The sequence below is a fragment of the Mercenaria mercenaria genome, chromosome 13, assembly GCF_021730395.1.
Source record: "Mercenaria mercenaria strain notata chromosome 13, MADL_Memer_1, whole genome shotgun sequence".
Lineage (NCBI taxonomy): Eukaryota > Metazoa > Mollusca > Bivalvia > Venerida > Veneridae > Mercenaria > Mercenaria mercenaria.
In genome coordinates this window covers 73,186,559-73,201,057 of record NC_069373.1, presented here as the reverse complement: position 1 = coordinate 73,201,057, position 14,499 = coordinate 73,186,559, and the positions used below count along the sequence as shown (strand labels likewise).

The 14,499-nt window shown below is 34.2% G+C and overlaps 1 protein-coding gene across 1 annotated transcript in view; it reads right to left on the bottom strand.

Annotated features, from left to right (window-relative positions):
- Window positions 1-14,499, bottom strand: part of LOC123528975 (myoblast growth factor receptor egl-15-like) — a 142,847-nt gene that overhangs the window by 29,237 nt on the left and 99,111 nt on the right. The window contains exons 11-12 of the mRNA XM_045309097.2: window positions 4,524-4,598; window positions 3,977-4,143 (exon numbers count right to left, since the gene is read on the bottom strand). Coding sequence (XP_045165032.2) covers window positions 3,977-4,143; window positions 4,524-4,598 — 242 coding nt within the window. The remainder of the gene's footprint in view (window positions 1-3,976; window positions 4,144-4,523; window positions 4,599-14,499) is intronic.

Below are 14,499 nucleotides of genomic sequence, written 5' to 3'. Positions count from 1 at the left end.
TTTCTATTCCATTATTAGAAATAAGATTTTTATTACTCATTTATATAATATATTTTTTCAATTTGAATTTCTTCCAATTCACTAAACGGAACCCAACTATTAAATTTTTCATTGTAGCCTTTCCATTTTACTAAAGTTTGTTTTTTCTTATAGTCTCGTCTAATAACTTTTTCTATTCTAAAAACCTCTTGTGTAGTAGGTAAAAGTTCTTGTTCATAAAATGAACCTTGAATTATTTCATCATTTAAATCTTTAATAGTGTATGTTCTGGGATTTGTATTATTAATTCCATAAATTATAAATATTTCCTCTGTCCAGTTTGGTGTATATCCTTTTTCAAAATGTCTTTTAAGTTTGCTTAAGCGAACTCGATCATCAATTTTAAATTTTGCTTTACTCTTTGGTATCTTTAAATTACCATATAAATTAAAGTAAACAGTACCTTTATTTAAGTTTTTACTGGCTTCGGTTGGTGTCATTTTTATACTAGAATGTTTTGTTTTGTTATATTTATCAACCATATCCTGCAAATTATCTAAATAAGTATAAGTATTATTTGCTGTAAAATATTTCCACATTATTCTTTTTAAACTTCTATTAAATCTTTCAATAACTACAGCCTTTCCTTCATTAAATGTATGATACATATTAATCTTATTTTTATTCAAAAATGATTCAAACTTTTTATTATAAAATTCTTTTCCTTCATCCACCCATAAATTTATTGGTAATCGCCCTTTTAAAATTATTTTTTCAAATGCTTCTGTAACAGATTCTCCGGTTTTATTCTTTAATGGAATAACCCAAGCATATTTACTGAATATATCAATAACGGTTAACAAGTACTTTACTCCTTTATTGTATTTTGAAAAAGCTTGCATGTCAACTAAATCAGCAGACCACGTGTCGTCAATATCATTAACTATCACTCTTCGTTTCCTAAATTTTCTTTTAATTGGTTTGTGTAATTCTTCTGCTAATTCGTCACTCCAATTTATTTCTGGGGTAGAGTATACCCCCTTTTCCCGTTTTTTGACTTTCGTTTTTGTCCGAGACCAAGTTTGTATTTCGTTTTAATTATAGGTTTCACAACTAAATGTTTTGCAATCTTTTCTCCAAATGTTTTTGATTTAGTGTTATTTAAGTCGGAAAGCATTTGCTTATCGCATTTTTGTTTACTTACTTTTGAACTGTAACAGATATCATGATCTCTACATACTGCATCTAGTTCATTTATGGGTTGTCCATTATCTAAAGCGTTTCCGGGCCCACAATAACGGAAGCCGCCTGGCAAAAGAAGACCTTTCTTAGGTAATAAAGGTAATATTGCTTTATGAATATCAATTGCACCTCCAGAGCGTTTAACAAATTGTGTTTTTATATTACCACAGGATGCACACTGAGCTCTTAACATAAGTCTACCATTTTTTGTTGCAACATATTGAGGATTTATACTATTAGTAAATTTCCTTTCTTTTACACAATATATTTGTTTTTGATTCATTTATATTATATGTATTTAAAATTATTTAAAAAACCCCCACTTTTACCAAAAAAAACAAAAGAAAAAAAACCTCCTGGTCCTGGAATTGAACCCCCGGCCGCGGCGGTAATAAAAACTATTTCGTTCCATCTAACCGATTGAGCTATGAACGCTTGTGTATAAACGTGTGTAAATAACGATATTTATAATTAAACGGTTTACCTCTAGCGAAGCGTTTCTTTGATTCTGATGTATTTATATTTTTCTATGTTGACAGTGTTTTTTATTTTATAATACATTTTCAGTGCTTTTAATTAATTTATCAAATAATTTCAAAAGTTAAACATTAAAAAAAATAACATATAATTAATCAAATACTTGGAATATTAAAGATAAATTAATCTTATGAAGTTATGAAAGCTGTCCGACTGAAGTACGGATCTGTGTGACTGATAGCTTTGATCACGTTATTGTTCATACATTTCACTACTTCAGGCGAACCTTCCGTGCATTTCGAGACTGTGGAAGGTCCGCCAAACGGGGTAGCTGAGATGTGTCTAAGTTGAACTGGTATCAGGCACTTGAATAAGTGTGCCAGCTGGTAAGAAGGGCCGCCGGGAATAAGTGAGAGAGGTAAAAGGTTAAGTTTGCCCGACCCGGCGGCTCGCAGTCACACAGCGGGCATTTTGTCATTTTTTCTTTTCTCAATAACTTACATTTTTAGATGTTTAATTCCGCTTATTTCCGTTGTATATCCAACAATACAAAATTATTTGTTTATTTACGTCCAGATATTTATAAAGAATAATCTAGCATATCGATTGTCACTCCGCGCGGTAAACTCTCTCTTTGTCTGGGCCAGTATTTGCTATGCAGGACACTTCTATTGAAAATTGTTTGTTAGTGTTTTAAATGAAATATATTTTATATAAAATATATGTTTTTTCAATGGGTACAAATACGCTGAGTTAGTATTTTGAGATAGAAACTCTGTTTCTCTTTAAAGACTGGTTGGTTTTGGATTTTTTAAATTTGAATTGGCCGGTGTTGGTTTTTTTAGAAGAGGGTGGGTAATTAAAATTGAAAAAATCAGGCCATAAGTGACAATCTGTACACTACTTGGAATTTTGAAATAAGGTAAAAAAGAACCTTAACAATAGAAATATAGTAGGGATGTCAACGAATATCCGGATATCCGGTTATTCGGTCACGGGTTCGAATATTCGGATCTTATTTAAGTATTCGAATATTCGATAGTAACATAGAGATTGCTGAAATATTTATTTTCATATTCATATCATTATTATTTTTCGTCAAGTAAATAGCATGTCAAAACGTAATACTCAGTCGCCATGGTGATGGCACCTAACCGACAGGTGTGCGAAACATACTTGTCATCTTAGCTAAAGTCATGTTTTATCAAACAATCGTTGTTATTATTTTAGTTGCTAGTAGTTAGCGTAAAAAAATGTGATTGTATTCATCATATATATATATATATATATTATATATATATTTATATTTGTGTAGTAAACTAAACAAACATTCAACGTCGTTTCATTACTGTGTTTGTGTAATTAAAGAAACAAATCCGTCTGAGTCTTTTCATACTGAGTTTGCAATTATATAAAGCCTTTTCTTGAAAGAAAATATTCTGGACCCGTACTTATATAAATAATTACATATAAGGGATTCGAATCTGTCCAATTTGCATAATAAAACTAAACCCAAAGTAGAAAAATCTTGTCAGAGTTACCTTTCTTCCATTTCAAAATGGCGACCGCTAATTTATTGCAAGTACAGGTCCTAGAAAAACATCATAAGCTCTTATATAAATATGTTTAGGTCATCAGAAAAATGAGGTTATGAGCGGGAATGAATATTCGGATACCAGTTTTGGTATTCGTTGACATCCCTAAAATATAGTTATATAAATATTTGTCAGATTTACAATGGTGTTTTTCATTAAATGATACCATGTTTATTCTTATATCTTTGGCTTTTTGATGAGCCAAGTTAATTTTACTTCCTGGGAAGCAAGAAACTATATTTAGTGTCAAGCTATCCTTTCAAGAAGTAGAGAAGACATACTGGTTTACCTTCCGAAGGGGAAGAATCCTGTCCCTGATTTCCGACCAGTACGTCTGTATACAACTGACGTCACTCTTTTTTTCTTGGCTTTGTCCCGGCATTACCAGCAGGGATATTGTATCATTATCTCCAAAAAACGCGCAAAGAATAAGATAATTACCTCTGTGATTCACAGAATATGTCTTCTCTGCAAGAAACTATATTTAGCGTCAAGCTTTCCTTTCAAGAAGTAGGGAAGACATACTGGTTTACTTCCCGAACGGGAAGAATCCTGTCCCTTGTTTCCGACCAGAATGTCTGTATACAACTGACACCATTCCTTTTTTTCTCAGCTTTGTCCCGGTATTACCAGCAGGGATATTGTGTCATTATCTCGAAAAAATGTGCAAAGAACATAATTACCTTTGATTACCCGATCTGTACAATCAAGTTCGCTGATATCAAATAAGCTCATGTTGATAAACTGTGGTGTTTCACAGAATATGTCTTCTCTGCTGTTACCAAGAGAGACCCAGGATATAAGCCAGAGCAGGTTGCAGTCACAATCCCATGGATTATTACTAAGTTCTCTGCAAATTGAGTAAATGTTAGAATATTTTACTTTTTATTTCTTCAGATTACTGTCAAAGAAATTCTCTAAACTGCCCAAGATGTATCATAACATTACATTAGTCTGTACTACGCTATGTACCCTGTCTTAATTTGGAGAGGTCTGAAACATTTGGACTTGATCTACAACCATGGAAAGAAATCAAATAAAGGCATAATATGAAGCATTTATAAAAAATGTAATAATAATTCTACCTTATCTAGCCATTCGGACAGGTATATGCATTTTAACCTCAATATTTCTAGAAATGTAACAATACAGACAATAAACTACTTGAAATATCATCATTTATGTTTGAACAAAATTCCTTTGAAACGATTTTCAAATATTTCTGCTTACATGTTAAACGACGTGTTTTCTATAAGCGGCGCTATTTCTTCCGGTAAAGTTGTTAAATTGTTGAAACTCAAGTGCCTGAAATAAAAATGGTATAAATCTGACTTATTTTGACGCTGCGGTTTTCATACTATAATTTTATATATGAGCCGCGCCATGAGAAAACCAACATAGTGCATTGGCGACCAGCATGGATCCAAACCAGCCTGCGCACCCGCTGGTCGCAAACACACTATGTTGGTTTTCTCATGGCGCGGCTCATATCTTGTTCTCAGTTTGTAAAATAAAAAATGTAATGTTTGATGCCGCTTCATTATATATCTATGGACCACGTTTTCAGATTGGTACATGATATGATTATGCGATTCTGTGTTATGGTCAAAGAAATCTCAGCTGAGGTTCTTTGACGGCAACATGGTGCACCTAAAATGATTTAGAGCTATATTCAACTCCACTCATTAATCGCACTCAAATAAATTGCCTAACTATCATGTCTTTACTCAGGAAAGATTCTGTTTGTATTCATAAAGGTGAGTGACCGTCGAATCAACTCCCGAGAGTGAGTGAATGTTGAGGGAGGTCCTGGGGACACTTTCTCAAATATTATAATGCAAGTTTAGATGATAAATTTACAGCATTTGATTCAATTGACGGTAAGATAACAGTGTCATGTATGTATTTAAAGCGAAAGTGCATATTTGTGTAAGGTATTTTGGAAAAATAAATTATGCTCTTTTTAAATACATTTTGTTTGACAATGAAAACGAAAATAAACAACAACAAATAAATAGATAGTAAATGCAAACGATACATCTACGAAACCCAGTCTAACGGGACCCATTAGTAATTCCCAGAAACACACGTCGTAGTAACAAGTATTTACATTTCACAAGCCTATATATCGGTTAATTCGTACTGAAAAATATAAAAGGCCCGCCACAAAGAGAAACTGGAAAATATGGGCGGACGAGACTAGTTTACCTTTAATTATATGAAAGATGTAAAACTGTTGGTGTGGTGAAGGGTGTTGCGGGATGGGGGGGGGGGGGGGGGGGGGAGGCAAAGAAGGCAAAAAAGTAAGTTAAAAGAGCAGCATACAAGAGGAGGATCAATGTTAGAAGAGGTGCGGGTATAAAGGAAATGAAGGGAAGTACCACGAACATAAACGGCCAACTAATTGCATTGAGCGTTTAAAACAAAAATCGTATAATTCAATATCATTTTCATAGACAAAATGAGGAAAATAGTACATTATAGTGTGTCTTTGTCTGAGACTGCCTATTTCTGATACTTTGATGCTCCTCAAATTTCTGATTTATCGGTATCAGGAACAGTCAATAAAACCTCATTTGGCCGACCGATAAAGACCACTGGCTACGAAATAACTCGCTGTGGGTTAGAAAATCCTCTGGGGAAGCCATCAAGCTGATTTATGGAAGGTTGGTGATCTACATAGGTACCCGCTTGTGATAAAATAATGTCCGGATGGGCACCTCAGGTCTTCTTCCATGATAAAAATGCTTGGAAGTCGTCTATAAGTGTGATAAAAAACGAACAAAATATTTTAAAGTTTAAGTACGACTTGGGAATTGCATCTAGACACAAGTTAATCTCAAATGACGTTAATTTGTTAACAATTCGAAGAACTGGACCTGGTATGAATATAACAATGTCTAATGCACGAATAATATGTAATGACGAGATATAATATTAGCTAAATAATGGCACATTGACAGAAACAAGAAAAACTAACGTTCTAGAATTGACAGGTACTCCCGAAAGTATAGTGTTGAGCAGAACAAATTGAATATGTTACAGCTCCCTAACGGCATGTTTGAATAATTCATGATTGCATAAAAAAAACTTACCACTGCATCAATATCAATGTTTTATATGTATGATTATTTCATGTAGTCATAATATCAATTATAAACATAAAAAGCAAGAAATAAGACAAATGGAAATCAGATGAGCCTGACGCGCGTTCCATGACGTTACGTACGTTTATAAAAACTGACTGTAAAATGCCACATAACGAACCATAGCAATTGTTAAATGCTTATATAAATCGCCGATCTATAGTTTGTACTATTGACCGGTCTACAGTTCAACAAACATTCTGCTTGGTTAAAGTAAAAACTTGAAGAAAAGAAATATGGAAATATATTTTCTACGTCTTTTAATAAAACACTTTTTGAACGGCAATCCATTGATTAAGAGTAAATTTTTTAATGGTAATGATGGACAACAAGGCATGAAGAATATTGCATAACTTATGAACATAGTGACGATGATATTAAATAAATATTTAATATAAATTTGTGGAATAGACGCTCGGTAAATAACTTGCATAGAAATATAAATCAGTGTTATAAACTAACATCATTTTTACCTGTTACCCCCACCCCCCACAAAAAAAAAATCAAAGGTAGTGGTAGATTTCTAGGGAGCTCGGAGTACCCCAAACACAGCCATAGAGCCATAGAGCCATGCATCGCAAAGTAGGCGCGCAACAAAAAGACCAGTACATTTTAATTATATGCAAAATACAAAAAGGGAGGTAAGGTGTAGATAAAAGGGTGGTGGGAAAGTGGAAAAAAGCAAAGACAATTTTCAACATGAAAAGCCACATTCCAAAACCGCGAACAACAGCAGCGCAAATACGCATAGACACAAGACAAAAACACACAACTAACAGACACAGACACACACTGAACAAACAAACAAACAGACAAGCACGATAAAATAAGACAGTGGAGCATCGCCCAGGACACACACATACACACACATCCACAAACAGGGCAACTGAGCAAGAAAAAAAACACAGTAGGACACGCCCAAGGACGGCCGAAGGCCAAAAATATTGAGGGCACGTAACCTCGCTTATAACAAAAACCAACAACAAACAAGAAAATACACGTAACATAAAATACAAGACAAACAAAAAAAAAACAAGTTAGAAATAGGGGCATCGCCTTAGAGCGGTCCAACTACACAATACACAAAACCATAGCCTGACTTCCTGGATAAATTATTGTATGTTGATAAAAACGGCACGCATTTTGTAACTAGATATGAAGCATAAAAATAGCACGTTGTCATCAGATGAATGAACCAACTATTTTCAAAGCTAACCGGCAATAAACATTTAAAAAAAGAATCAACCTGCTAAATTTACTTCCTATGTAAATGCAGAACAATCATGGGGATTGGATGTACTCTAGCAGAAACAGAGTTTGCACAGATACAAACACTGACCGACTTTACACTTCCTGTTTCTGAAATTCTCGATTAGACTTGGAAGAAAGCACTTGATTCTACAATACATCAATTTTAATCAAACAATAAGATCATAAGACAAGGTATTTAGTGAATGTACCTTCATAATGACCATAGGACTTTCGTCAGGAATTTCGAAGCACAGCATATAATATTTACTTATTACTCAATTTAGAAGCATGATCTCATATAGATTTCCTAATATTCAACTTTGCATAAATGTAATATTCTTAATTCATTTTCCCCCAATATGAAATCATTCTGTTAAAGTTCTGGCCACAAAACACTGGACAAAATTGGGTACGAATTGTTGAATAGTTTGTGTATGCCACCAAGAAGGGATAGTCAAAGTCAACATCTTTTAGCTCCTTTATATGTTCTTTTGTTGAATTCAGTATGATCAAAAATACCATTCGTTCGTCAATAGAAGTGAAACAAAAATGCCAGACTTTTTGGCTCTTTTTATGTCATATCGACGTATGTGTAAAATAACTTTAACATACATATAATACAGAAAAAGTATGTTGTAATTATTTCAAACTTTTAATGAAAAATTAAATTTAGCTCTCATTTTCAATAATAATTTAATTTTACTAAATGTTTAAATGTTTAAAAGTCTTAAGTGAACCTTGAAAGTGTTAGTGACAAAATAGAAAGTTATTGCCATATGAGGTATTTTATCATGATAATGATATGCGGTGTCGATTTTGCTTGGAGCGAATTCTTGGTCTGAGAACAGTTGATTACGTATTCCTATTCTCTGTTTTAATTGCAATGAAGGATTAACAAATTTGCAGGAAACAGTCGCCTATGAAGAATAATCATTTACATAGCTGTCTTTGACATTTCTAGAGGCCTAACTAAACTAAAGGAACCAGCATGGGAGCCATCTGGTCTAGTCGCGTAATGGCTGCCAGGTATTTGAACACTAATTTTTCACTTGGCATGGCAACAGATGTCTAAATTGAGGCTAGTTTTTGTTTAAATTTCATTGTGGATGTATTGTTGACATTTTGGTAGGAAAAATGGGAGAGCAGGTTGTATTTGGTGAAGTCAAGCTCAATTTTAGTATGAGTAGTACTTCCAGGTCACAGCAGTGTGATTTTGATGTCAGTTTACAGTAAGTAAATGTGACCAGAGAAATCTCTCTTAGAAGATACATGACCCCTACTTTTCTCTTCATTTTATATCAGTTTTATCATAACTCTTTAAAATGAGGTAAGGATTTGTTCTCTGAAATGGGTCTAGCTATGTTTGGTAGCTCTTTGAAAAAGGTCAGTTTTATATAGGATATATAGGGAAAACTATTTAGACTATTGTGACCTATAAGAAAATGTGGGCAAAAATTGAGATTTGTCCAGATATTGATATAAATGAACTAATTTGGTCAGATTTTGGTAAAAAATGAGCATTTCATTGAAATGTTGCTGCAAAAATTGATAAAAACCCCAAAAAATCACATTTTCACTGTTTTGGGGGTATTTTTAAAAAAAAATGCAAATTTGCACTCTAAATTATGCCCATCTATACCTTTCAGAGGGGACATTTGGTATATTTCAAAGTGTTAATGTGTAATTTGCTTGCAAATTATGGTGAAAATTTATGAAATAGGGCAAAAACCAGCTCTGGCTAGAAGAACTGGTTAAAAATTATGTCGCGACATCAGTTTTGAAGGAAAATTGACGCAGGGACCCACGTTACTGAAAATGCCATAAAACCTGGAAAACTGATTTAATCAAGCTGAAACTTGGTATTTTTCATGCAGATGTGTTACTGGTACTATACAAATGAAATTGAGACTATTACAGAAAAACAGTTTTTCTTATAGGCCTAACTAAACTAAAGGAACCAGCATGGGAGCCATCTGGTCTAGTCGCGTAATGGCTGCCAGGTATTTGAACACTATTTTTTCACTTGGCATGGCAACAGAGGTGTAAATTGAGGCTAGTTTTTGTTTAAATTTCATTGTGGATGTATTGTTGACATTTTGGTAGGAAAAATGGGAGAACAGGTTGTATTTGGTGAAGTCAAGCTCAATTTTAGTATGAGTAGTACTTCCAGGTCACAGCAGTGTGATTTTGATGTCAGTTTACAGTAAGTAAATGTGACCAGAGAAATCTCTCTTAGAAGATACATGACCCCTACTTTTCTCTTCATTTTATATCAGTTTTATCATAACTCTTTAAAATGAGGTAAGGATTTGTTCTCTAAAATGGGTCTAGCTATGTTTGGTAGCTCTTTGAAAAAGGTCAGTTTTATATAGAATATATAGGGAAAACTATTTAGGCTATTGTGACCTAGAGAGAGTAAATTAAATTCTGTCAATGTACTAGATACCACAGATATATGACATTTCATAAATGCCATATATGACGAGTGGCGGTTTGTATCTAGCAACAGATTATTCAGAAATAAAGTATCTTTGTTATCGCATATTGATAAAAATCATTGGTCGTATAAATAAGTATGTGAAGACATTGTGTGTTTATACACTTTTTATATGAAAAAAAAAAGCTGCAGCAATAAGACAAATATATGTGTTCCTCAAAACATAGTCCTATGTCCCAGTACGTTAAAAGAGAGGGAATATCGTAAATGAATTATACGAGGTATGAAGAAAGTAATTCGCTAGATATGCCTCTGGAGAGCCGATTACACCGTGACGTTATTTGCCATCCGTCGCGTTTGCTTAAGAATATTACTGGCATGCTTTTCCAATTTCTTTCTAGAATTTTTCTTTAAAAAATATTATCATTTTCTCCATCTAGCTGGAAACCTCTCTTTAGGGACTTAAAATTGATAAGTAACTTTGAGCTACCGGATAACGTTCTCTCTTCACTGCAAAGAAAACACTTTCTTGCCGACAGCTGCGCCTTGTTATCTTCCTGTGAAAGTTTTAGAATCCATCAAATGTATGAAAGTTTTTACGTTTCTCGAGCTCTCTATTACATACGAAATTTAACGTATCAATATGTCGCGTTCTATGTATCTGTATCAGTTTCGTTTTGTCGCGTTGGCGCGCATACCAAAACAACATACACAACTTGCAAAATCTTGTTATGGTGTTATGGTATGTCGGCGTGTGTACCAGGACGACACAAAGAAACGTGTTGCATAAAACGAACCGCGTGCAAGCCATAGATAAACCAACGACAGCCTTTACACCTGACGACATGTTGAAATTATTACGTATATAAGAATAAAAACATCACGCAAAATATCTGGAGACAAGTTTGAGATGTTATCATCGACGAAATGAAATTTGTTTTAACGGGCTGAATACAAAAAAAAGACAAGTTTTAAATAAAAAAAGTATACATCAGTTGACATTTTTGCGGCAATGTTTTTCGAATGTATTAATCATGCTTTTTATAAGTGACGTTAAAATGTGAAGAACATGAAAATGTGAATAAATGCAAGGGCCATAACGCCCCTCTGATCACCTGGCAACTCGTTTTATAGATTCTCATTGACACTTGTTTTTAATTTAGCGCAATATATGCATGTATGGAGACAAAATGTGGAGTCATGCTTTGAGGCGGACAGGCAACATAATTATGTTTCATTTTCAAATGAGGCATGTACAATTGGCGTTAAAACAATAATTATGAAATCAAAGTAAAGTAATACCATAAGAACTGAACAAAGGATACCACATTCTTTATATAAAATAATAATTGGTTAAATACTTGTGAAAAGGAACAAGAATGTCAAAATGTAATTCTTCTCAGTTGACATTGACCTTTATTCTGTTGACAAAAAGAAATAATTACATTGTGTTCATCTACAAAGTTTATAGAATATTAAAGTAGTTGATATAGAAATTATTTTATATAAAAGTATCTAATTCGGAATGTTTTCAAAAGTGGTGACATGATCTTTGACGTGGAAACAACAAAATGGGATAACGACGGCTCTATGAAACCGTAAAATCATATTTGAAGTGTAGCAAAGCACGTTTTTAAACTTTGCGTTTGCGGTTACTACAAGATTATTTTGCCTTTGACTCTTGATTAAACTGAATTTGAAACGTCACGTGTATAATATTGTTTTAATTAATAGTTAAATCTTATTAAAATAATGTCCTGCAAACGATAAGCTTACATCAAGGGAACATCTTAAAGCTTTTGTAATGATGAAATAACGGTGCGGAAGACAAGAATCTGATATATGTGTTAGGACATTGACAGGTATAGAGACGGACATACTGACGAACTGAAATATTGAACAAGAGCTCGTCGAACACGAAATGCTCCCCCAGCCCCCTCTTGACGCATTCGGTAACTACACAAGGAACAGACATTATTTGGTCACTGTGCACTGGACGTTTGGCGTAGTGACCTCAAAACAATAATAATGAGTCAATTAGCAGTCATAAGTGATATCCGTATCAAATGTGATCTCAGACCATAGCATTCTCTAGTTATTTGGCAAAAATGTTCTACTGTTCTGGGTCAATCTGACCTTGACCTTTGACCTACTGACCTCAAAATCAATATGGGTCATCTGCTGGTCATGATCAACCTCCTATCAAGTTTCGTGATCCTAGGCCCAAGCGTTCCAAAGTTATCATCCGGAAACGGTTCAACTGTTCTGGTTCACTGTGACCTTGATCTTTGACCTACTGATCTCAAAATCAATATGGGTCATCTGCTGATCATGATCAACCAATTTGTCGTGAAAGTTTCGTGATCCTAGGCCCAATCGTTCTTGAGTTATCATCCGTGAACCGTTTAACTGTTCTGGGTCCTTGTGACCTTGACCTCTGACCTACAGATCTTAAAATCAATATGGGTCCATCTGGTGGTCATGGCCAACCTCCTCATCAAGTTTCGTGATCATATGCCCAAGCATTCTAAGGTTATAATCTGGAAACCGTAAACCTGTTCTTGGTCAATGTGACCTTGACCTATGACCCACTGACCTCAAAATCAATGGAATCAACCTCCCTATTACGTTTCGTGATTCTAGGCCCAAGCGTTTTTAAGTTATCGTCCAGAAACTGTTTAACTGTTCCGGGTCACTTTGACCTTGACCCTTGACCTACTATATTTTGTAATTTTAAAATCAATAAAGGTAATCTGCTGGTCATGATCAGTCTCTGTTTTAAGTTTAGTGATCCTAGGCCCAAGAGTTCTCTAGTTATCATCCGGAACTGTTCCTGGTCACTCTGAACTTGACCTTTAACCTACTGATCTCAACATCTACAGGGGTCATTTGCTGGTTATGACCAACCTCCCTATCAACTTTCATGATCTTAGGCAAACGTCCTTGAGTTATCATCCGGAAACCGATTGGTCAACAAATCGGCCGACCGACAGACCGACCAACATCTGCAAAACAATATACCCCTTCTTCTTCAAGCGGGCATAAAAATAGGGTTTCACAACCCATGAGAAGGTCCTTTACTACTTATAACATCGTTTTAGAAAAGATTCCTGGACAAAACTATTGAAAAACCAAACTTAAAACGTACCATTGAAAGTGTTGTTCGATATTTCTATAATTTGACAAATCCAAGAGCCGTAACTCTCATGTGTACACATTTGTTTTTCATTTCTGAGCACCCAGACTGATTAATAATTTCCTCCGACATACATTTCGCAAAAAAATGATGGGCCATTTGCATTGCATAAATAAGTATATGATGGATTTTGTATACCAGTGCCTTTTATAAATGATTTCAAGGGACATAACTCTGACCCTTATAATTTACCATAAAAAGGGTGGGAAGGGGTGGGTTCTACATCTTAAATGTTTCGTTATAGATAATAGTAATGTATCAGATAAAGATCCAAACTCTTCTAAAAAGTGCACAATTCGAGCTTATTTTCAGTCTGATAACCTCCCTTATACGGCCACACCTTTAGTCAGGAAAGATTAAATTTGTTTTCATAAAGGTGAGTGATTATCAAGCTGTAATTATCAGTTTCAAGTTCAGTTAAACATAAACTTAACTTCGGTTTTTTAACCCTTACCCTGCTAAATTTCTATAATGAACTTGTCCATCTTTCAATTTGGACAGTACCATTAACTGTTAAAATGGGTGCTTGTTAAAAAAGATACTGACTGAATGGCGAACAGTGCAGATCATGATCGGACTGCACAAATGTGCAGGCTGATCATGATCTCATCTGGTCGCAAAGGCAGAATCAATCGTGTCCAGCATGATAACGGTTAAGTATAAATTTCATTCTACTAAAATAGACGGACGGACGTTAAAATTAATGAACAAACAAGCTATACAGATACAATTACAAAAATAATGGTGACCGTCATCGCTTTTGATATCACAATGTTATTGTCATACATATCCGCTACTTTCATGTATGTTTTCATTAAAGTAAGTATATTTAGCCAAGGACCCCATTGGAAATAAGCTTTCTAGCTTGCATGGGCTATCCTAGGTTACTACACACTGCTATAATATATACATGTTGCTTCCAATTTGATCTATCTTAGTCTAATTAACACTTGTTTCTATAATATAAAGGTACACATAGTATTAATAGGCCTAGCTGTGATAAAAATTACATTTTGATCTTAGTTAACTAGTTAATATGTGTTTTATTTATGTGAAACTATAACTTTTTAAATACCCAGCTACTGGATATTTTAGCTTAAACTTCTGTAAATTGTTTTAATGTGTGATAAATGTCATTTGTAACTTGTATATGTATATGTGTGTTTTAACCTGAAT